We start from the raw sequence: 26,017 nt of genomic DNA on the forward strand, positions 1-26,017 counted from the left end.
TATAGAGCCTTAAATTATTCATAAAATAGACTGGGATGTAGAAGAGGTATTTAGTTAATTTTATTTTTCTAGTTTTCAGGACTATCTTAACAATATATGCTGCTTCCACAAGGAGTAGAAGATACTCCTTTGACTATATGATCTTATATGGTCTTATTCATAACAAGGTTGTCTCTGACTTTTGCTTCCTATCTTTACACCTGAGCTACCTAACCCTGGGGCATTAAAGATGTTCATAATTTAAGTGTTCTATTGATATTATGCTTGAAGATTTTCTTAGTGATGTAAAAATCAAATATGGTGGAGGCTGGAAATCTGGGGAAAAAAACCCAACTAATGGTAGAAATATACAGGTCTGGCAGAATATGTGGAGAGAGAAAAACAGAGTGAACATTTCAAATTGACGACTGTCCATCAGAACTGCAGAATGTTAGAGATTTGTAATCATCTCCCAGTTCTCATGACAGGTATTGAACTGGAAAGTTAAAATTGTTTCTCTCTTTGCTAATCCCACATGACCTGATTGGAGTATTTCTAGCATCTTCTGTTCCTAAGATTTCTAGCATTTGTAATATTTTGCTTTTGCTTAAACAGCTTGTGCTTGAGATTTGTGTTACACAAGTTTAAGTAGGATGAGATTGGAGCTGATATTTCAAGATGTATTGTGCAATTAATCATTCTAATTTTGACTGGATGCTTTCTACGTATTTTCAAAATTATTGTGGTTTTCTTGTGTCTGAAAGTTATGGAATTGCTTTCACAACCTTTCACCTCCGGGGAAAAAGTGCAATCCATTGAGTCCTGGCATGTCATACGTTTGTAAATGGAGTTCTAATTAAATCTCTGTATTTGAACTAAAAAAATAATGGGGAAGGTTTTGTGTTTAAGACTTTTCATGTACAGAATAATTTGCAAACTCTTACAGCTTGCGGAAGTGGGATTTAAGTTTAAATTGGATCAGTTTAACTACATGATGTATCTGCTGAATCAGCTACATGTGCCTCACCAAGAAATAGATTTCATCATGGCTCTTAAACCAAGGTAAAAAGTTGTCCATTTTCCTCTTGTTAGGCTTACAATTTTGCCTATGCAAGATATGATACTAAGCAATTTGCCCTAATATTTTAAAGTGGTGTGTGTGTGTGTGTATGTCAGTGGAGGTGAGTTTTATTTGGACCTTTTGAAAGATTCTTAAAATTGCTCAGCGTACCTCTGCTGACCTATTGAAAGAGCAATCTGATTAGTGCCACTCCTCCCATTGCTCTTTCTCTTTAATATCGCTAATGTTTCTTCTTTAATTATGTATCCAATTTCTTCTTGAAATTTACATGTTTTTCTTTTCTTTTCCAGATTACTTCCTGATCAAACAGAACCAGAAGAGCTGCTTAACTTGAATTTTGCAGTAGCTCAAATAGAGGTGTTTAAATTTTTTTTTAACTCCAAGTATTCTGTACTTTTACTCATATTTATGGGCATTCTTATAAAGAGTGCTTTCAGCTTGTGGTATAGATGCTAACATCTGATTTCTATAAATGGATCCTTTATTTGAAAGTAATGTTGATAATTGGACACTTGGAAAATAATGGTAGGTGTGGGCAGTGTCGACATGAGTTTATGAAAAGAATGCCATATCAGGCAAACCATTTGGAGTTTTTCATGGGCTTAACTAGCAGAATTGATAAGAAGGAACCTGTAGATGTTGTGTGTGCGTGTCTGAGTTTTCAGAAAACTTTCAATCAGGTCCAACATAGATTAATAAATACAATTGGAGCACATGAGATTGGTAGAATTATGCTGACATGGGTTGAGAATTGGGTAATGGACAGAAAACAGTAAGAATAAATGAGTTATTTTGTGTTGGCGTGATGTAGGATGCCTAAGGGCAGCAGTTGGGACCCCAGCTATTCACAGTGTGTATCAGTGATTTGGATGTAGGGTCCAAATTTCAAAGCTTGCTGATGTCCCAATTTACATGAGACTATGAATTTTGAGCAGAGCATAAAGAGGCTGCAGGCACTTAGGCCAAGTAAAATATGATATGGAAAAAATGTTTAAGTTATCCACTTTGGGAGGAAAAAATAGAAATTTTAAATTATTTTAAATGGTGAGGATTAGGAAATGCTCATGTCCTAAGAGATTTGCGTGTCCTTGTTTCTGAGTGGAATATTCTTGCAAGGTTAACCCTGTAAACTCTCTCACCCCATGCAGTCAAGTCCCTTTTTACTTCCCAATCTCCCTATAGTTTCCTCCTGAAAGCTAGCATGCAGCTGCAGCAAACAGGGAGGGAAATGAAATTACAGTCCCAGCCAATGTTACTACTAGATCGAAGTCCAATCTCAGACTGAAATCTGGCTCAATAAATCATTTTGTTTTATTTTGTTTTTATTTAACAATATGGTCTTTCAGTGTGTCATAGATTTGGTTTTAACAATAAAACAGTTTGTTATTGAAATGCAAATGAAATAGAATACACCAAACTTATTTATGTAGAACTCATAGTAAAAAATACAATCCTATCTGAAACATAGAATACTCCAACATCAGAGAGAGAATCCTCTTTCGCATGGAGTCACAGAATCACAGCACGAAAACAGACTCTTCGGTCCAATTAGTCCATGCCGAGAATAATCCCAAACTAAGCTGGTCCTACCTACCTGCTCCTGGTACACATCCCTCCAAACCTTTCCTATTCCTGCACTTCTCTAAATGTCTTTTAAACATTGTAACTGTGCCCACATCCATCTTTTATCAGGAAGTTTGTTTTAAACATGATCCCCCTCTGTAAAAAAAAATTGCTGTTTATCTTTTTATTAAATCTCTCTCCTCTCAGCTTAAAAATGTGCCCCCTAGTCTTGGAAATCCCCTCATTCTTTGAAAAAGACAGCTATCATTAACCCTATCTATACCGCAGTAGGTTTGGCTTAGCTTTCAATTCCTGTTTTTTTGCAAATTTGGTAGTCTCTTTGTTGCATAGTCTCACAGTTGAGCTTCACCTTTCCCAGTGTCAAATAGTCCTATCCCTACTGATCTGGAACTTGCAAACAAAAGCTCTTACTCTGAAGTAACCTATTTCCTAGCAGTGCTAAACCTTTCTTCGGGAGAAGTGATTTCATACATCCAATGTCCGTCAGGTTGTTTGCAAGTTGAAACCAAAAGCTTCTCAAGCTATGGGTTTTGCCCTTAAGCAAAAAAAAATCTACCTTTGAAACTAAAAGCAAGCTAATATTTTTTAATATTTACTCTGTCCAATTGTAGAACACTCAAGTAGGGGCGACACAGTGGTTAGCACTAATGCCTCACAACACCAGGGACTCGGGTTCAGGACTGGCGGGGTGCGGGGGGGGGTAATGGCTCTGGGTGGGATGCTCTTTGGAGAGTTGGAGTGGACTTGATGGCCAAATGGCTTACTTTTGCATTGTATGGATTCGACAATTCAAATGAATACTAATTATCACCCCAGGATTGTTTCTTGTTGCAGCTGTACAGGACATTTGTTAGGCCACTGTTGGAATATTGCGTGCAATTCTGGTCTCCTTCCTATTGGAAAGATGTTGTGAAACTTGAAAGGGTTCAGAAAAGATTTACAAGGATGTTGCCAGGGTTGGAGGATTTGAGCTACAGGGAGAGGCTGAACAGGCTGGAGCTGTTTTCCCTGAAGTGTCGGAGGCTGAGGAGTGACCTTACAGAAGTTTACAAAATTATGAGGGGCATGGATAGGATAAATAGACAAAGTCTTTTCCCTGGCGTCTGGGAGCCCAGAACTAGAGGGCATAGGTTTAGGGTGAGAGGGGAAAGATATAAAAGGGACCTAAGGGGCAACTTTTTCACGCAGAGGGTGGTATGTGTGTGGAATGAGCTGCCAGAGGAAGTGGTGGAGGCTGGTATAATTGCAACATTTAAAAGGCATTTGGATGGGTATATGAATAGGAAGGGTTTGGAGGGATATGGGCCAGGTGCTGGCAGGTGGGACTAGATTGGGTTGGGATATCTGGTCGGCGTGGACAGGTTGGACTGAAGGTCTATTTCCGTGCTGTACATCTCTATGACTCTATTTGTTTTTTAAAAAAGGCTCTAGATTTACTGTCAAGTTGGTACTCGTACACCGACCAATGCTCCTGTCTCCAGTTCAAAATCCAAACCATAAGATAAATTATGTTTAAAATTTACATAAATCTCAAACCTTGTATCTTGATGAGTTGGTCTTTATTGCAAGAGGATTTGAGTGCAGCAATAAAGAAGTCTTGTTAACAATTGTACAGGGCCTTGGTGAGAATACACCAGGAGTATTGGGTACAATTTTGGTCTCTTTATTTAAGTAACATTGTACTGCCTCTTTGGCAAGTATAACAAAGGGATTTCTGGGATGGTGGGATCAGCCTGTGGGGGGAGAATGAGGAGACTAGCCTTTTTTTGGGTTTAGAAGAATGAAGGACTATCTCTAAGCATGCAAAATTGTTACAGGGTTTGACAGACTAGATGTAGGAAGAATGTTTCCCCTGTCTCTACAACCGGGTACATTGGCTAAGAAGTTGTTGACCATTTAGGACTGAAGTGAGGAGGAATTTCTTCATGTGATGCAAACGAGTCTTTGGAATTTGCTATTCCAGAAGGCTGTGGAGATTTGTCATTTAAGTATGATCAATACAGATTGATACATTTTTGTATATTAAAGATAACAAAAGAATGAGAATACTGTGGAAAAATGTTGCTGAAGTACAAGATCTAGTTGTGATGGAGCAGGGGCTGAATAACCTACTTCTGGTATTTCCTATATGACCAATCTTGCAGGATTGATAAGCATTTGGAAGTAACGATTAATCTCGAACTGTGAGCAAAAACTTGTGGTGGGCAGATGTTGAAGTAACTTTCATTTCTTTCTGTGGTTATAAAATGATGAGAAGACTAGCAAGTAAAAGGCTGTTTGGCTGTGTCAGACGTGAGAGGTGATGTAGTGAACCTTTCAAGAATATGTTCAGTCAAAATTGAGATCCTCAACTGCCCGCCCTTTGTTATTTTTCTCTCAGTCAGAGGTGGATGCTAGGAAGAAAGAACAGTATTTTTGTAAAGGGAGTGCATTCATTTCTTCTGCTTCATTAAGAGCTGACCTAGACTTGGACTTAATCTGCAGTCCATCATCATTGTCTTTTTTTTTTAACTTGAGGAACTTTTGTTTCAAGAATGAGAGACATGTTCTTGAAAAAATATTGGGAATCTTGGATTTTGGGAAAAAGGACCTTTTAGCACTGGTTTCCGTCTTTAGAAGCTCATCTGCAGTGAGAAATGTTTCTTAATAAACTATTGAAAGGTAAGCAAAGTAAAACGAGTAGGTTGCAGAAACTCTAAAGTTCATGGATTAGTGGTGCTGGAAGAGCACAGCAGTTCAGGCAGCATCCAAGTAGCTTCGAAATCGACGTTTCGGGCAAAAGCCCTTCATCAGGAATAAAGGAAGGGCTTTTGCCCGAAACGTTGATTTTGAAGCTACTTGGATGCTGCCTGAACTGCTGTGCTCTTCCAGCACCACTAATCCAGAATCTGGTTTCCAGCATCTGCAGTCATTGTTTTTAACTCCTAAAGGTCAGTCATACGAAAGAAAATAATCAGTTAGACAGATCTCCAAAATCTGTGGAGCTGTGAACTGAGATTGAGTTCTATTTTGAGGGCCTGATTATGTCCTAATTATGAATCAAAACTAGAAGTGTAGGAGATTGGGAAATAAAGATTGGTTGTGTCAGAATTGAGAGACCATGTAATCAACTTGTGTTTGTGACTGGAAAACGCTCTCCAATTGAGAGAGTGGTTGGTAAATGTTATGTTTGTATGCTGGCTGGTGTTACTTAGTGTTGCTCTTATTAACTCTGAGGTCATGCTTTTTATAATAAATCACAGGTTGCTACAACACACCAACCACTGTTCATCCAAGTCTGTTAACGATTTCCTGCACATGATCAACCTAGTCCAATTTCATGCTGTTTACCATTCTCCCATAATCTTTTAATAGTTTAGATTCCACTAATTTTGCAGCTTTCTTTTGGTTACCTTACATGATTTCTTATCTTGCACAGTTTAACCTCCTTCAGTCTTCTGACATCTGTTTTCTAGATCTAAATCTTTCTTCCCTTTCAGGCAGTCTGCTCTTAGTTTTTGCTTGTAACATGAGTTGAAATCCTGTCTCTCATCTGTATGTTAGCACTCCACAAAGTTTCAGTTGTATTTCAGAATTCTGTTGATACTACTTGTTACAATTTCAGAAATTTGAATCCTTCTCCCATACTTACCATACGTTAAACGTTTACTTTTTAATTGGCTGTTCTTGTGATGGATCTGTTAGGAATGCTTCATACATAACCCAGTCCTCAAATTCTTGAGTCCCTTTTGCAGGGATTTCCTGAATCCTACTTGTTTCTTTTGTCATCAGTGAATTTGCACTGTATTTTCTGGCTGATTCCTCCCTTTTACCAGGGTTCCTTTCCTTACCTCTTTGTCCTGGTATCTGCAAGGCAGCACTATTTGGGATTTCTTGCATATTGCAAAAATGACTGTGCTCCCTTGACAATTGTATCTATCAATATTACTTCACTCACCTCCCTTCCTCTTACGACTCACATTGGATTTGATGCTTGTCCATATATAGGTTCTGAGCACTGATCGTATAGCCATGCCATGAGTGTTTCTTGTATTTACATAGACATAGAACATTACAGCGCAGTACAGGCCCTTCGGCCCTCGATGTTGCGCTGATCTGTCATACCAATCTGAAGCCCATCTAACATACACTATTCCATGTACGTCCATATGCTTGTCTAATGACGACTTAAATGTACTTAAACTTGGTGAATCTACTACCGTTGCAGGTAAAGCATTCCATATCCTTACTACTATCTGAGTAAAGAAACTACCTCTGACATCTGTCTTATACCTATCTCCCCTCAATTTAAAACTATGCCCCCTTGTGCTCATGGTCACCATACTTGGAAAAAGGCTCTCCCTGTCCACCCTATCTAACCCTCTGATTATCTTGTATGTCTCTATTAAGTCACCTCTCAACCTTTCTCTCTAATGAAAACAGCCTCAAGTCTTTCAGACTTTCCTTGTAAGACCTTCCCTCCATACCAGGCAACATCCTAGTAAATCTCCACTGCACCCTTTCCAAAGCTTCCACATCCTTCTTATAATGCGGTGACTAGAACTGTATACGATACTCCCAAGTGCAGCCGCACCAGAGTTTTGTACAGTGGTAGTATAACCTCATGGTTCCGGAACTCAATCCCTCTATTAATAAAAGCTAAAACACTGTATGCCTTCTTAATAACCCTGTCAACCTGGGTGGCAACTTTCAAGGATCTGTGTACCTGGACACCGAGATCTCTCTGCTCATCTACACTACCAAGAATCTTACCATTAGCCCAGTACTTTGCATTCCGGTTACTCCGACCAAAGTGAATCACCTCACGCTTGTCCACATTAGACTCCATTTGCCACCTCTCAGCCCAGCTCTGCAGCTTATCTATGTTTCTCTGTAACCTACAATATCCTTCGTCACTATCCACAACTCCACCGACCTTAGTGTTGTCTGCAAATTTACTAACCCACCCTTCTATGCCCTCATCCAGGTCGTTTATAAAAATGATGAACAGCTGTGGACCCAACACCGACCCTTGCGGTACACCACTGGTAACTGGACTCCAGGATGAACATTTCCCATCAACCACCACCATCTGTCTTCTTTCAGTAAGCCAATTACTGATCCAAACTGCTATATCTCCCACAATCCCATTCTTACGCACTTTGTATAAACCTTATTGAACGCCTTGCTGAAATCCATATACACCACATCAACCGGTTTATACTCATCTACCTGTTCGGTCACCTTCTCAAAGAACTCAATAAGGTTTGTGAGGCACGACCTACCAGATGGCCTCCTCCTTTTAGAGATCACAATTTCCCTTCTCACGTGGTTGAAGATGCCCTCCAACGCATCTCATTCACACCCCGCACCTCCGCCTTCAAACCCCACCCCTCCAACCGTAACAAGGACAGAACCCCCCAGTCCTCACTTTCCACCCTACCAACCTTCGCATTAACCGCGTCATCCGCCGACATTTCCGCCACTTCCAAACGGACCCCACCACCAGGGATATATTTCCCTCCCCACCCCTTTACAATTTCCACAAAGACCGTTCCCTCCATAACTACCTGGTCAGGTCCACGCCCCCCCAACACCCCACCCTCCCTTCCTAGCACCTTCCCCTGCCACCACAGGAATTGCAAAACCTGCGCCCACACCACCTCACCCACCACCATCCAAGGCCCCAAAGGAGCCTTTCACATCCATCAAAGTTTCACCTGCACATCCACCAATGTCATTTATTGTATCTGTTGCTCCCGATGCGGTCTCCTCTACATTGGGGAGACTGGACGCCTCCTGGCAGAGAGCTTCAGGGAACATCTCTGGGACACCTGCACCAATCAACCCCACAGCCCTGTGGCCCAACATTTCAACTCCCCCCTCCCATTCTGCTGAGGACATGCAGGTCCTGGGCCACCTCCACCGCTGCTCCCTCACCACGTGACACCTGAAGGAAAAATGCCTCATCTTCTTCCTCGGAACACTTCAACCCCAGGGCATCAATGTGGACTTCACCAGTTTCCTCATTCCCCTCCCCCTACCTTACCCCAGTTACAAACTTCCAGCTCAGCACTGTCCTCATGACCTGTCCTATCTGCCTATCTCCCTTCCCACCTATCTGCTCCACCCTCCCCTCCACCTATCACCTCCATCCCCACCCCCGTTCACCTATTGTAGTCTATGCTGCCTTCTTCCCAGCTCCTCTTCTTCCACCCCCTCCCATTTATCCCTCCACCCTGGAGGCTTACTGCCTCTATTCCTGCTGAAGGGCTTTTGCCTGAAACATCGATATTCCTGCTCCTCGGATGCTGCCTGACCTGCTGTGCTTTTCCAGCACCACTCTGATCTAAACTCTGGTTTCCAGCATCTGCAGTCCTCACTTTTGCCTAATCTTCTAATTGCATACAAATTCTCCAGGAATCTAAACTTCCCACTCATTCCATACTTGATGTATTTACAAACATACAAAATAGGAGTGAGAGTGGATCATTGGATTTCTTGAACCTGTTCCTGCAATCAGTAAGACCATGGCTGATCGTTTTGTGTTTTGAATTCCCTATGCACATTTACCTCTGCCCCTGATCTCCTGGCCAATAAGAATCTATCCATCTGTGTCTTAAAGATATCACGTCTCTACTACCTATTGCAGATCAATTGTGCATGTAAAAATAGGGAAATCCTTGTTCGAGAATGAAAGCTAAAATGGTAGAATAAGGTGAATTTTACACAATTTCTTGTCAATGAGATCACATTTCTCTCAACTGCAGCATAATGGAAGACCCTTGATCTGGTAGCTGGTCAGTTAGATGTATGTTTCAATTGAATTAACGATTTGACTTTGAGTTTGAAGGGATCAAAGACAATGGACCGAATCTTATGTTTTTTTTTAACAAAGTCAAAGTTGCATCGCTATGGAAAGTAACTGTGGGTGTTCCCCTCTCAGTAGCTCCAGCCTCCACCTGAATGTGCCAGTGAGCAACCCCCCAACACCACCAAAACATTCACATTCCCTACCTTGTAGCCTGGCCTGTAAACCCCATAAGGCTCCACGCTTCCCAAATCTCCACCAAACCTATCTACCTGTGCATCTCCTTGTGTTTTTCAATCCATTGCCTGACGTAAGTGACCAATTGAGGGCTGGTCATTCATTTATTAGCCACTGCCTACTTCCTTGATTAGGGACACAAACAGACAGTCCTAGTCCGACCTAGATTGTACCTATACATCTCCGAGTGCATCAGCACTCCCATTCAATCGCCACCCCATCCCTAACCAATTACCAGATTGACTGCCACATTACCAACCGACTGATGGTGACTCTGTCTTTTGTAACTGTGTGCTGGCATGGCAATGATTCTCTGGTCATGCACGAAGCTGCTAGGTGAGTGAGCATGAGAGAGCAAGCAGACAGCCCAGTCTGTGAACTGGGATGCCTGTGCCTGTGTGTACAATGTCCCCACTGCAGCCTTGCAATGCTAATTTCTGGCTCGCCCTGCAATGCAAGTTTGCACTTTCAGAGCACACTGCCAATTCATTGAGCGTGGGGCTGACGCTGAATGCCAGTGCTTGTGTAAGAGGTGTGCATGTGACTTGTGTTCTGGGCAGTATTTTAGTTGTAGCTCATCTGGAGCATGTGCTGATCTGAATCCATCAGGTGCACAGTCCTGTTTTCTTGGTGAGGTTTCCTAACACTAAGCTTGTTTGATAAGGTGGGAGCCTTGATATTAATGAGATGGGTTGTACCATTAATAAGTTGTATATCAAGTTTTAATCTCCATTAATTACCATCTCATCGCTACCCAGAGAATCTTGCTATGCTGCTTGTGAAAAGCATAAAAGATGGTGTGAGTTGCTTTTGATGTTGATATGGGTCTCACTATACTTGTCAGCTGATTCTGTGTCTCAGCTCTTCATAGTTCACGTCACTTAGATCCCCAATAAATTCTGCGTTGTGATTTCTGGAGCTTTCTCTGATCCCAGGAAATAATGGGGGGGGGGGGGCAGTTGGGAGGGGGAGGAAAGGGGATGGGGAATGTGGGTCTTTGGGGGGGGGGGGGGGGGAGGAGGAGGAGGAGGAAGGGGGATTGGGGGGGGGAGGAGGAGGAGGAGGAAGGGGGATTGGGGGGGGGAGGAGGAGGAGGAGGAAGGGGGATTGGGTGGTGGCGTGGGTGTGGGATGTTCATTAAAGGGTTGTGTGGACTTGATGGGCTGAATGGCCTGCTTCCACACTGTAGGGATTTTCACTCTGGCCTGTGAATAAACCAGCCCAGATTGCAGCAGCACAGACTGAAAAGGGTCAGTATAAAGCTTGGCTTTAGTAAGCAAGACTGACTGAGGCAGCCCTTTCAAGGCCATCTGTGGTCTAACCTGGAGGGTAAGTGCCTTCCACCACCCAGGCTGCAGCCACTGGAGAAACATTGTATAGCAATGCCAAGAGAGGCAAAGGGACACGAGGCCTGGCACGAAGGGAATGTACATGGGATTGGCTTTTTAAATTCATAGTCACATTTATTAATCGAGATTGGAATATGCTTTTTATTCTCTTTCCAACAATGCCTTTTTAAAACAAAAGTTGACAAGTAATCAGGGAACAGTGAAGTGAGTGCAGGAGTGTGATTCAAGGTAACATAAAGGATAATCACTCATTAATACTTCTTCTCGAGCAGGGGACGAGCTGAGAATAGTTCATAGGTCAGCGCACCATCGAGGGCTGAAGGGCCTGTTCTGCGCTGTATTGTTCTATGTTCTATATGTTCTATGAAAAGGGCTGTAAATGTCTTAGCCAGTCTTGCTTCCTGTTGTTCCTCCTGATTGTGCAACTGTCTCTCAGCTTCTTGCACGATAGTTGTGGTCAGGGCTCTTTTTCTCATAGTGATCAGGTTGTACAAGATACCGTTCTAAATCTGATAAAGGAACGGCGCTCTGAAAGCTGGTGTGCTTCCAATTAAACCTGTTGGACTATAAGCTGGTGTTGTGTGATATTTAACTTTGTACACCCCTATCCAACACCGACATCTCCAAATCATTCTAAATCTTGATACCTGTTTAACAGAATGCACAGAGGGCTTATTCAGAGAGACCTAGGCAATGAGCTATTGCTTAAGGATGGCAGTTGTGAGCTGTTCATGGTAGCAACTTGGCTCTCACTTCAGGTCTGCTGCACATATTACGTGAATTGAAGATGCAAGCTTGAGTGTCTAAGCTTTATCAGCCATTAGCTACCCTTTGACTTGCTGTAATCTGTTAACTAACTGATAGAGGATTGCAGCAGAATGAATGAATCCTAGTTGTCTGTAGATTGAGGAATTAGAATCCCTTTGGTCCATTAAAATGACCATGAGGCCCCAGCAAGCCAATGTGTGTGGTCACTCACACCTTGAATTGAGAAATCTGCCCAAGTCCTCATGCTAAATTTGTTTTTTGGCTTTGGAAACCATAAATGGGATGGAGCTTACTCTTCAATGTGGAGAAACCGTGACCTCCGTGTGCTGCAAAATGTGATAACTCTCCAACAGCACCCTGAAAGGAGCTGGATGCATTAAAATTGAGCTGCAGTCACCTTGACAACCACAAGTATTGCTATCCTAACTCTACTTTTGAGATTGTGGATGCAACAATTTGTAAATTTAAATCATCACACCTATAGTGAAGCAAGACGGTTTTGAACCTATTTCCACATTAAAGGCAAGGTAAGGGAATTCCTTTTTAAAGACCCTGGGGAGATAATTACCTACTGCTGAGAACGACTGCTCTTGACTGTTGGCTTTGTTCATGGATCAGTTCAACTACAAGAGGAAGAGCTATCCTACGTTTTTGGATGCACTTTGTTTCAATAGAACTTTTTAAGGAACAAAACCTACTTCGGCACCAGCCAGACCATGTCCTGTAAAATATTGAAACTTTAGTTAAGTGTCACAAAGCTCCAAACATGTACGGCAGCAACCAGAATAAGTAATCCATCAACTAATCACGAATAGTTGTAACATTGCTGGTCAGCAGATGCTCCTTCGTGCTACTGAATATTATTCTGTCATACAAAGTAAAGACAGGATTTAAACTGGACCTTGTAAATTGCAGTGCTGGCATTAGATTAGGGTAGCTTCACATGCTTCTAGTAGTATGTTTGTGGGTATTCCTTAATTAATTAGGTTCTGGCACATTTGAAGCTGCATTGCATTTTTAAAACATAAAGTGCAAGAGAGTCCAAGTTTTCCGACATAATCCTCCAGCCATCTGCTGACCTCAAGGGTCTAACCTTTATCAGCCATTAGCAACCCTTTGACTTGCTGTAATGTGTTAACTAACTTACAGAAGATTGCAACAGAATGAAGGAATCCTAGTTGCCTGTTTAATTAATCCGGCTTCTTTCACGCTGCTGTTGGAGAGTAACCACATTTTGCTGTACATGGAGATCACTGTTGCTCCACATTGAAGAGGAAGCTCCATCCCATTTATGGTTCCTAATGCCAAAGGTACTTGACCTCATTCAAGTCTCTCACACGGACTGTATTTTCCTTGGTGGTCTTAATTCGCTTCTCAATTTCTGGATCAACCTATCCACATTTTGCATGAAAGTAGTACAGGAAGGGAGTGTGGATGTTGCAGGCATCTGTTATCCATCCCCAAATGCCTTTGAACACGTAGTCTGATAAACTAAACCGCATTTAATTCAATGCAAGAGTCCGAACAGGAAGCCACATGAACTCTGGGCATGGTTAGGAGCATGGGACTGGAATATCATAACAATTCCAGAAACACTGCTCAGGGATGGACAGGACTGGCAGCTTAATGTTTCTGGATACAAATGCGATAAGAAGGAGAAAAAGGGGGTGGGTGGGGGGCAAGAGAGGAGGGGGAGTACCATTTTTGATAAGGAATAGCATTACTGCTGTACCTAGAGAGGATATTCCTGGGAATATATCCAGGGAAGTTATTTGGATGGAACTGTGAAATAAGAAAGGGATGATAACCTTATTGAGATTGTATTATAGACCCCCTAATAGTTAACGGGAAATTGAGAAACAAATTTGTAAGGAGATTTCAGTTAATTGTAAGAATAATAGGGTGGTTGTGGTAGGGGATTTAACTTTCCAAGCATATAGACTGGAACTGCCACAGCGTTAAGGGTTTAGCTGGAGAGGGATTTAAGTGTGTACAAGAAAACTTTCTGATTAGTATGTAGATATTCCTACTAGAGAAGGAGCGAAACCTGACTGACCCTTGGGAAGTAAGGCAGGCCAGGTGACTGAGGGTTAGTGGGGCAGCACTTTGGGGCCAGTGACCATAATTCTATTAGTTTTAAAATAATGATGGAAAAGGATAGACCAGATCTAAAAGTTGAAGTTCTAAATTGGAGGAAAGCCCATTTTGACGGAATTAGATAAGAACTTTCAAAAGCTGATTGGGGCAGATGTTCACAGGTAAAAGGATGGCTGGAAAATTGGAAGCTTTCAGAAATGAGATAACAAGAATCCAGAGAAAGTATATTTCTGTTAGGGTGAAAGTAAAGTCTGGTAGGTATAGGGAATGCTGGATGACCAGAGAAATTGAGGGTTTGGTTAAGAAAAAGAAGGAAGTATATGTCAGGTATAGACAGGATAGATCGAGTGAATCCTTAGAGTACAAAGGCAGTAGGAGTATACTTAAGAGGGAAATCAGGAGGGCAAAAAGGGAACATAGCTTTGGCAAATAGGGTTAAGGAGAATCCAAAGGGTTTTTATAAATACATTAAGGACAAAAGGGTAACCAGGGAGAGAATAGGGCCCCTCAAAGGTCAACAAGGCAGCCTTTGCGTGGAGGAGATATGAAATGAGTATTTTTCATCAGTGTTTACAGTGGAATAGGACAGGGAAGATATAGAATGTGGGGATATTGATGGTGACATCTTGAAAAATGTCCATATTACAGAGGAGGAAGTGCTGGATGTCTTGAAACAGATTAAGGTGGATAAATCCCTAGAACCTGATCAGGTGTACCCTAGAACATTGTGGGAAGCTAGGGAAGTGATTGCTGGGCCCTTTGCTGAGATATTTGTATCATCAACTGTCACGGGTGAGGTGCCGGAAAACTGGAGGTTGGGTAATGTGGTGCCACTATTTAAGAAAGGTGGTAAGGAAAAGCCAGGGAACTATAGCCTGACATTGGTGGTGGGCAAATTGTTGGAGGGAATCCTGAGGGACAGCATGTACAAGTGTTTGGAAAGGAAAGGACTGATTTGGGATAGAGTGGCTCTGTGCATGGGAAATCATGTCTTACGAACTTGATTGAGTTTTTTTTGAAGAAGAAATAGAGGATTGAGGGCAGAGCAGTGGACATGATCTATATGGACTTCAGTAAGACGTTTGACAAGGTTCTCCATGGGACACTGGTTAGCAAGGTTAGATCTCGTGGAATACAAGAAGACCCAGCCATTTGGATACAGAACTGGCTCGAAGGTAGAAGACAGAGTATGGTGGTGGAGGGTTGCTTTTCAGAGTATAGGCCTGTGACCAGTGGAGTGCCACAAGGATCGGTGCTGGGTCCACTAATCATCATTTACATAAATGATTTGGATGTGAACATAGGAGGTATGGTTAGTAAGTTTGCAGATGACACCAAAATTGGAGGTGTAGTGGACAGTAAAGAGAGTTACCTCAGAGTACAACGAGATCTTGATCAGATGGGCCATTGGGCTGAGGAATGGCAGATGGAGTTTAATTTGGATAAATGTGAGCTGCTGCACTTTGGAAAGGCAAATTTAGCAGGACTTGTACACTTAGTGGTAAGGCCCTAGGGAGTGTTTCTGAACAAAGAGACGTTGGAGTGCAGGTTCATAGTTTCTTGAAAATGGCGTTGCAGGTAGATAGGATAGTGAAGAAGGCGATTGGTATGCTTTCCTTTGGTCAGGGTATTGAGTACAGGAGTTGGGAGGTCATGTTGCGGCTGTACAGGACATTGGTTAGACCACTTTTGGAATATTGCATGCAATTCTGGTCTCCTTCCTATCGGAAAGATGTTGTGAAACTTGAAAGGGTTCAGAAAAGGGTTTGAGTTAAAGGGAGAGGTTGAATAGGCTGGGGCTGTTTTCCCTGGAGCGTCGGAGGCTGAGGGGTGACTTTATCAAGGTTTATAAGATAATGAGGGGCATGAAGAGGATAAATAGACAAAGTCTTTTCCCTGGACTGGAGGAGTCCAGAACCAGAGGGCATAGGTTTAGGGTGAGAGGGGCAACGTTTCACACAGAAGGTGGTATGTGTATCAGTTGAGCTGCCAGAGGATGTGGAGGAGGCTGGTGTAACTATAGCATTTAAAAGGCATCTGGATGAGTATATGAATAGAAAAGTCTTAGAGGCATGTGGGCCAAGTGCTGGCAAATGGGACTAGAATAGTTTAGAATAACTGGTCGGCATGGAGAAGTTGTACCAAAGGGTCTGTTTCTGTGCTGTACAGCTCTGTGACTCTATAACTGAGTGGCTTATTTAGCCATTTCAGGAGGCAGTTAAAAGTCAACTATATTGCGATGGGTCTGGAGTAGTATGTAGGCCACATCAGGGCAGGAAGACAAATTTCCTTCCCTAAAGGACATAAATGAACAATTGATAGTCATTAGCACCATTACAGAGATTAACTTCTGTTCCAACGTTATTAAATACTGTAAATTTTACCAATTGCTGTGGTAGTATTTGATTGTCTCCCAGAGCACTAACTTGAGCCTTGATTAATTCAGTGACATCATATGGCACCACCAGCATAGATTTGAAATAAAGGGCAGGAGGTTTAGATGGGATTTGAGGAAGAATTTTTTCCACCTAGAGAATGTTGGAAGTCATGACCTGGAAAAGGTGTTAGCGGTGGGAACTGTCAGAACATTTCAGTAAAATTTAGATGATAGCCTTGTTTGCTGTGGCACTTTAGGTTATGGGTAAAATGCTGGAAAAACAGATCAGAATGTATAGGTGGTTGGTTATCTGGCACAGGCATAGTGGACTGGAAGGCCCCTTTCTTACTATGCTGTAAAACTGACTATATAAATACTGAAAGCACCAGGGTTTTAAGAACCTCTCCTCTCCTCCCCTCCCCCGCCCCCCCAAAAAAGCACCCATGGATCCTCATTAAGAAAAACTTTACTTCCAGTGATTTAACTTAATGCTCGATTACAATCTTTAAAATACTGGGAAAACTTCACATGCATTTAAACAGGTTAAAATACTGTATTTGAATGCCTGCTTTAAGTAGTTCTAATTGTTTTAAGTTCCAAAGGCTACTTTAAGCTGAAAGACGCGTTTACTTTTTTTCTTTAACTCATCTTTACAGTTGGCAGTTATATGATAATCGATCGTAACGTTTTGAAAAGTTAACTGCCGGTGAAACTGGCACAAGTCGCTTAGTGGCAGGAAACATTGGCAAAGGTAGGAAAGGGGTATTGATTCGCAAGTGCCAAATGCATTCAATTTTATTTTGCTCTACCTGCTGCTGTCTGAATGTTCGTTTGCTGGTGCTCTGCTAGTTCGATTTAGTTGCTGTGCCAACTTCTCCAATTAATATGTTTCATACCTATTGCCCTTGATGTGCTGGATGTGTCACAAGTTCCTTAATTTACTATTTGATTTTGTAGTTAACTGGTTGCTGTGCCTGCTGCTCGTTGACTTGTGTTTTGCAGTGCCCTGTGGTCATCGTAACTTCATTAATTTCAGACCTGCCTACTTTTGCCCATTTAGTCAGTGGCTGGAGCAGCACAAATATTGTTCACTCACTGCTGTCTACTTAGTAGCTGTCTGGCAGTGCTAATTAGCTTGTTTTAGTTGTCAATTTATAATGGAGTTTGTGTAAGTTGCTTTGCTTCCTGTGCTTCTGGTTCTTTGCTCTGATTTGAATGTTGACAGAAAATGGAAGAATCTAGTTCTAATTTTCAGTTCTGCTGTTTTTTTTTAGTAAGCTGTTCTGTTGGAGTGATCTGACGACATGTTTTTGTGAAGATTGAGATGAAACTTTCCTACTTTGATACCAACAGAAATACATGGAAAAAGGAAAAAAATTTGACCTTTACGTTGTTGGATTTTTCTAACTTGTAACTTGCAATGTACTACTGACCAATTTAAGCAGTTCAACTTTCTTAAATATCCTGAAAACAACTTTTGGAGTTCCTGTAATAAGTAACTTGTGCTTTGTATAATGTATGCATTCAGTATTACATTTGGGAGTATTTTTTAGTCATAAGCATAACTGGGTGGCCCATCTTTGAATCATCTAGAATATATCATACACCAGCCATTTGGCCCAACTGTCCATGCCAGTGTTTACACTCCATTTGGATCTCTTCCAATTTGTTCTCATCTAAATCTGTTATTGTAATCTTCCATTGTTTTCTCCCTCCTACATTTGTCTGGTTTCCCTTTGAATGTATCTGTACTATTCACTTCAACCATTCCCTCTGGTAGCAAGTTCCACATTCTCACCACTTCATAGTTAAAGAAATTGCTTCTGAATTCCCAATTGGATTCTCAATGACTATTTTATCTTGATGGCCTGTAGTATTGATCATCTTCACAAGAGGAAGCATTTTCTCTGCATCAACTCTATCAATACCTTTTAGTAATCTTGAATACCTCTATTGGGTAACTCTTCAAACCTGATGTTGCAAGAGAAAAGGGCCCAGTTTGCTTAATCCTTTCCTGATAGATATACCCTTCCATTTTGTCATTGTACTGGGAAATCTTTTCAGCACCCTCTCTAGTGCTGTTTGTAATAGAACTGTAACCAAGGCTCGATACAGATTGCGCATGACTAGCTTGTTTTTCAATCCAGTGCGAGAATTAAAGCCTGTTACCAGACATTTTCTATGAGGATCTTGCTAACCAATGAAGCAAGATTGATTGTATTTGTTCTTTGAGATCCCTTCATTCCCCTCCCCCATATTCTAGTCTTAACAAAGTGTACTGCGTATTAATTTGACTTTCATTCACCAACTACTAATAAAATTGGAGTCGACAAAGTCTTCCTGCAGTTTGTTGCAGTATTAATCTTGACTGTGACCTGAAGTTGGTGTCTCCACAAATTTAGAAATAATTTTTATTCCAAAATCCAAATTGCTAATGTAAATTGTGAATAGCAGTGATCCCAGCACTGATCCATGTCAAATACCACTTTTTTCATCTACTGCATCTCTGAATGACTACCCTTACAACCAATGTATGCTTTCAGTCTTGAAGCCAGTACGCAATCCATCCTGCCAAGTGCCCTGACTCCATATCCTGACCTCCTTCATTAGTCTGTTATGAGCAACTGATTGAAAGTCTTCTGAAAATCCAGATAAGTTACATCTATTGCATCACTGTTCTCTGTTCTCTCTCTGGTTGAAGGAAATGATAACAAAGAATTTTACTATTACTACTTCGAAAAATTCTGTTCAGAATTTTTTTCCCTTGTGAAATCATGATAGGTATTCTTTATTATATTTTTCATCTTTTCTATTCCTCATTTAATAGGGACTCCAGTATTCGTCTAACCATTGACAAACTGACAAGTCTGTAGATACTGCACATGTTCTTCACCTGATTTTAAATATAAATATACTCCTGTATTTACATTAGCTATCCCCCAGTGCTATGAACCTGTATCTTTTTCTAATGAATTATTAAATGTACAGTAATACCTCTGTTACATGTGCCCTACATGATTTTAAAATGTGTGGAATGCAATCCATCTGGGTCAGGGCTTTATCCTGTTTGTGTTTTGGTTCTCTGTAAGAAACAAAGAGGAAGAAGCATCAAATCACACTTAATGCTACTTTAGGTTAGAGCAGGGTCCTATCTGCAAGTATTTTTTAAAAGAAAAAAATCTGTCTTGTGCCAGGATTAGAGGGGCAACCCTGACCCTTTTATTATAAAAATAAATCATTATGGTAAGAGCCTCATTTGTATATCTCCACTTAACAAACAATATAACATGCAAAAATGAGCACATCAACTTGAGCTGAAAATATCACTAGAATTCCACTAAAGTCGGTGAAACCCATCTATATAATGTGTACTACATGATAGTAAAAAGCACATCTTAAAAACCACAGTAAGCAGCACAGAGATCTGTTGAAATGTATAGGTAGTCCCCAGGTTGCAAATGGGTTCCTTTTTGGAGTCAGTTTACAAGACTAACAGTGGAAAGCAGCTGCTCATAAATGCTGGAAATGTTTTTATATTGGGTCTTTAAATTTTAAAACCCTGTTTGTGATTGTGTTCATCACTACAAGCATTTGTAAATCAGGGATCTTCTGTAGATGTATATTTCCTGAAATAGAGTGCTGGAGAAACTCTGGCAGGATCAGTGGAGAAAGACAAAGTTAACAGTCCAATATCAGACTTGAAACATTTAGTTCAGTTTCTGTTTCTACAGATATTGCCCAACTTGCTGAGTTTCTCTAGCACTTTGTTTTTATTTCAGATCTCCAACACCTGTAGTACTTAGCTTTTGTTTAGTTGTATATTTTCTGTTTGTTCAGCATTGTAATGGTTTTGAACAGCACTCTTGATAATTAGTGGATATTCTTTAACAATATAAAGTAATAAATGAATCTAAGCTAAATGGAGGAGTATAAAAGTAGACTGAAATAATTTTCTTCATAGTTGGATTATTCCAGAGTGTAGCGTTATGTATGTCTGCTACCTGCCTACTAACCCAGTGTCCTACCAGTGTGCAAAGTACTGAATTGAACCGGAAGGATCACTGTTCAAACATATTATGATTCTGCATGGAAGGTGGGATTTGAACTGGCCCAGTAGTAGAAACCATCACTGTGCTAGGAGACCACTCTTTTATTGTAGCAATATAATTAATAAATCATAAACACTAATGCCTGCTTCTGTTACTTGAATGGATAAGGCTGTTAAGCCCCACTGCCTCGAGTGCTACTGTGCCATGTTCTTCCCAGCTTTTTCCACAATATGGTGCTAAAGAAGACCATACAAATTAATCTGTCAGCGTTTATTTTCACCACCTTATCCCTGTTATTTCAGTAAAATCTCTTTCCTATCTTCTCTATCCTCTTGACATTTTTCCCTAAGTGAAGAGGCCTAGACTTAATAAATTAATAGAGTCATAGAGATGTACAGCACGGAAACAGATCCTTCAGTCCATCTCGTCCATGCCGACCAGATATCCCAACCCAATCTAGTTCCACCTGCCAGCTCCCGGCCCATATCCCTCCAAACCCTTCCTATTCATATCCCATCCAGATGCCTTTTAAATGTTGCAATTGTACTAGCCTCCACCACTTCCTCTGGCAGCTCATTCCATACCCGTACCACCCTCTGCATGAAAAAGTTGCCCCTTAGGTCTCTTTTATATCTTTCTCCTCTCGCCCTAAACCTATGCCCTCTGGTTCTAAGAACCCCACCCCAGGGAAAAACCTTTGTCTATTTATCCTCTCCCTGCCCCTCATGATTTTATAAACCTCTATAAGGTCACCCCTCCGCCTCCGATGCTCCAGGGAAAACAGCCCTAACCTATTCAATCTCTCCTGATAGCTCAAATCTTCCAACTCTGGCAACATCTTTGTAAGTCTTTTCTGAACCCTTTCAGGTTTCATAACATCTTTCCAATAGAAAGGAGACCAGAATTGCACGCAATATTCCAACAGTGGCCCAACAAATGTCCTGTACAGCCGCAACATGACCTCCCAACTCCTGTACTCAATACTGTGATCAATAAAGGAAAGCATACCAAATGCTGCCTTCACTATCCTATCTACCTGTGACTCCACTTTCAAGGAGCTATGAACTTGCACTCCAAGGTCGTCTTGTTCAGCAACACTCCCTAGGACCTTACCATTAATTGTATAAGTCCTGTTAAGGTTGCTTTCCCAAAATGCAGCATCTCACATTTATCTAAATTAAACTCCATCTGCCACTTTGGCCCATCTGATCGAGATTCTGTTGTACTCTGAGGTAACCTTCTTCGCTGTCCACTACACTTACAATTTTGGTGTCATCCGCAAACTTACTAACTATACCTCTTATGCTCCCATCCAAATCATTTATATAAATGATGAAAAGTAGTGGACCCAGCACAAATCCTTGTGACACTCCACTAGTCACAGGCTCCCAGTCTCTCTTATGAAAATTTGAATAAACAGTATCTAAATTTTCCAGCTCCTCAACATTGGAAATCTTAGATTTGGTAGCAGAAATTCATTCTGGAAATGTTACTGTAAAGCTAAGAAATTGTATGTTTTCAATCGATTCATTTGTGTCTATTGATGAATCTTGGTGGTTTTGCACCATTTCAGTGCTGGTTTAGTCAGTACTGTGATTCTCCCTCTACAATCCAAGTATGTATAGCACTTCAGTGTTCACCCAGATAGTGAAAACAGGATAGTCAGCTCTACCCTTTTCCTTGGTGTGAGTCGTCGCTCACTGGCTAACTCTAATGTGTCAAATCACAAAGCCTGTGAAATGGAACACTGTCCTGGGCAATTAACCACTTAATCTATACTGTCACTCCAAAGCAGTATTGAGAGAGTGCCATCTTTCAACTTGAGATGTTAAACCAAATCTCCTTCTACCCTCCTTTTGAGTATAGAAAATTGCATCTCAAGAAGAGCAATTCTCTTCCAGTGACCTGGTTCAAATTTATACCTTGACCAGCATTTACCACATTGATATTTGTAGGATCTTGCTTTGCTCAAATTAGTTGCCTTTCTGTAATATTAACTATGCTTCAGGTAAATTTTGTAAAGTTTGGGGACATCCTTATAGCATGAAAGATGCTTCATGATGCAAATCTTTTCCTTAAGTGAATCGAAATGACATATTACCCCAGCTAAAACCATTTGACTTGGCACAGGTCTTCCTGGTCTGCAGTATGTACGTTTGTGTCTCAGTGTCATCTCATTCTGGTTTTTGAACTTTTTTCTTTGCTTTTCAGCAATACAAAGAAAAAGGAGAATGGAGCAAAATGGGAACTTTCTTTCAGAGCCTATGTTGGAATGACAACGGTAAAAGTGACCTTCACAGAATTGCCACATGCATTGCAATGACTCTATTAAAAAATAAGGATAATGGAGCTGCAGTCCCTTTCTGCGAATTTGCAAAAGCAGGTGTGGCTTATTTGTTTAACGTTTTCATGAAAATATCTTAGTGACTGGCTTAAGAGAGTTCTTAAAAAATGCATTACAGCTAGATTTCTTTGTTGTAACCAAAGCAATATCACTTTTGTTTATAACCAGTGCTTTTCAATATTGACTGTCTTTAGTTGTGCATTTCCTAATATGATCACAGTCACATTAATTTAGATTGTCAAAGCCAAAGCTTAAAAGCTAATGGATGACTGCTAATAACCTTCAAGGGATTTGGGATCAGTTGCATCATTCACTGCTTGATCCCATGCTCAATGTTGTTGAAAGCAGCAACTCACTCCTATAGCAATACGGTTCTTCTGCCTATTTGTGCCAAGTGGCATTACTCATACCATTACATAAATCAAAATGTCCTAAGTGAAATTGTCAGCTGAAATTTTGGAGTCTCAAGCCACCATAGAGCTCTAACAGTTGTAACACTTGTACTCCCAGTCTAACAGGCTGGTGTTCTCAATTACACGCTCTCCCACTCAGTGTTATTGAAGGGCTGTGACAAGTTTTAAGCCTCAAAATGGGATTAGAGTGAGGGGACAAAGATGGGAAAGCATACTCTAAGCACTTTGTCTCATCCAAGCTTGACCTCGTCCTCCGCTAATACCAACAAGAATATGGTGGTTTAGCAATGACTTAAAGGCAGGATTCTGGCTTGTTTTTGACTTCTTAATTTAGGAATGCTGCTGTATTGTCATGAGTGCAATGTAGGGTAGAAATTTTGTTTGGCAATCATGTGCTTACTCTGTGCCTCTCTCCAAGGTCGTTATCCTACCGCTATTTTTGTCTCTCGTTTCGCTCTGCGTCTATTTTTCCCACTTCCTTTCTTTCCTGTTACCTTCAATCACTCCAATGCATTGCACTCATCCTTATTATTTTGCTCTGTCCATTTGTGTCCCTGCTTTTCTGTTTCGCATGTCTTGAGTGATACAGCATGGAAGCAGATCATTTTGTCCAACTCATCCATGCTGACCAAGTTTCCTAAACTGAACTAGTCCCATTTGTTTGCATTTGGCCCATATCCCTCTAAACCTTTCCTATCCATGTGACTGTCCCAATGTCTTTTAAATGTACCTGCCTCTACCACTTACTCTGGCAAGTCAGTCCATATATGCAGCACCTTCAGTGGAAAAGGTTGCCCCTCGGGTCTCTTGTAAACCTTCCACCCCCCCCCCCCCCCCCACCTTAAACCAATGTCTTTTCCCCTGGAGGAAAAAAGCATTGGCAACTACCTATGCCCCTCATGATTTTGTAAATCTCTATAAGGTCACCCTCAGCCTCCAATGCTCCATGGGGGAAAAATAATGTCCCAGATTATCCAGCGTTTCCCTATAACTCAGACCCTCCAGTCTCTGTAAAAAAAATCTTGTAAATTTTTTTTGCACTCTATGGGCGACACAGTGGCTTAGTGGTTAGCACTTCTGCCTCACAGCACCAGGGACCTAGGTTCGATTCTCGCTTCAGGCAACTGTCTGTGTGGAGCTTGCACGTTCTCCCCATGTTTGCGTGGGTTTCCTTCATGTGCTCTGGGTTCCTCCCACAATTCAAAGATATACATGTCAGGTGAATTGACCATGCTAAATTGCCCATAGTTAGGTGCATGAGTCAGGTGTGAGTATAGGGTAGAGGAATGGGTCTGGGTGGGTTACTCTTTGGAGGAGTGGTGTGGACTTGTTGGACCGAAGGGCCTGTTTCCATACAGTAGAGAATCTAATCTATGTCCAGTTTGATTACGTCCTTCCTACAGCAAGGCAGCCAGAATTGTATACAGAAGTCCAAATGTGGCCTTATAAACAGTACTTCAAGTGTAGTGCCCTATACTAGGGAATTTCATGGGGGGGAATGAACTCAGCAGAGTCAGGAAGGGTGTTAAATTGAGAAGGGAAATGTTATAAACTACTGTATTTGAGCGGTCAACACCAGTGAGGAAATGTATTGTGGATGGAATGGACAACAGGTCTTCTGGAATGGCAGTGGCTTGGTGCAAATGAAATATGATACGATGCTAGAATGGGAGAACATAAGAACAGGAGTAGACCATTCAATCCATCTAGCCTGCCCTGACACACTATACCATGGCTGATCATCTCAGTACCAGTTTACTGCATTCTCTTGTTGAGACTTTTTAAAATTTTCCTTTTTATTTTTGGTTTGGAACGGAGTTGCAGTTGAGAATTGAACTTTGAACAATAATGCACTTACAAAAAGAAAACAAAAGACTGATGTTCACTGTTAGAAACTGGCCTGAAATGATAATGCAGTTTAATTATTGTTGTAAGGATATTGTGGATGATTTGGCAACAAGATGTTATACTTGGGGACTGGCAGTTGTTTGGATATTGATCGATCAATCAAGAGAGGATAGGTGTGGCTCGGCAATCACAGAGAACATTGAAAAAGAAAGGGGAAAAAAAATGAACTGGCTCTGACTGGTCAAGAAGCAAAGGCTTTAGTAACTACCACACTGGGAAACTGTATTTTGATTTTACTCCCTCCAGTTGTTCTGCAGTTATCGATTTGTTGAAAGTTCTGAGAAAAGAATCCTAGGCTATAAGATACTAACAAAATTCTCCAGAGGTCTGCAAAATCTGTTTGCATTAACCAGTGAGTTCAGAATTCAAGCAAGATACCATCCAATGTGCCTGTAATACACCCATTGTCCAAGGAATGAAATCCTGGTATTCACACTGGAACGGGTGCAGAAGAGGTTTACCAGGATGTTGCCTGGTATGGTAGGAAGATCGTATGAGGAAAGGCTGAGGCACTTGGGGCTGTTTTCATTGGAGAAAAGAAGGTTTAGGGGTGACTTGATAGAGGTGTACAAGATGATTAGGGGTTTAGATAGGGTTGACCATGAGAACCTTTTTCCACGTATGGAGTCAGCTATTACAAGGGGGCATAGCTTTAAATTAAGGGGTGGTAGGTATAGGACAGATGTTAGGGGTGGATTCTTTACTCGGCGAGTCGTGAGTTCATGGAATGCCCTGCCAGTAGCAGTGGTGGACTCTCCCTCTTTGTGGGCATTTAAATGGGCATTGGATAGGCATATGGAGGATAGTGGGCTAGTATAGGTGAGGAGGGCTTGGATCGGTGCAACATCGAGGGCCAAACGGCCTGTTCTGCGCTGTATTTTTCTATGTTCTATGTTCTATCATTTGAAATGCTTATTGATCTGGCAAATTACAGTTCTTTTATTTTTATCTCTAAACTGTGTCTATCTGTTGGTATGAGAGTGGGGAATTTACGATCAAAGAATGTTGGGTTTAGATCATAGAAATTAATTAGAGTGCCTT

General features: G+C 41.3%; 1 protein-coding gene across 5 annotated transcripts in view; it reads left to right on the forward strand.

The window, feature by feature from the left end:
- topaz1 (testis and ovary specific TOPAZ 1) overlaps positions 1 to 26,017 on the forward strand; it is an 84,641-nt gene that overhangs the window by 43,055 nt on the left and 15,569 nt on the right. For all 5 annotated transcript variants that reach the window (XM_072570971.1, XM_072570970.1, XM_072570973.1 and 2 more), the window contains 3 exons: positions 926 to 1,041; positions 1,351 to 1,417; positions 22,523 to 22,694. In XM_072570971.1, the coding sequence (XP_072427072.1) occupies positions 926 to 1,041; positions 1,351 to 1,417; positions 22,523 to 22,694 (355 nt within the window). The remainder of the gene's footprint in view (positions 1 to 925; positions 1,042 to 1,350; positions 1,418 to 22,522; positions 22,695 to 26,017) is intronic.

Source organism: Chiloscyllium punctatum, chromosome 5 (assembly GCF_047496795.1).
Source record: "Chiloscyllium punctatum isolate Juve2018m chromosome 5, sChiPun1.3, whole genome shotgun sequence".
Classification (NCBI taxonomy): domain Eukaryota; kingdom Metazoa; phylum Chordata; class Chondrichthyes; order Orectolobiformes; family Hemiscylliidae; genus Chiloscyllium; species Chiloscyllium punctatum.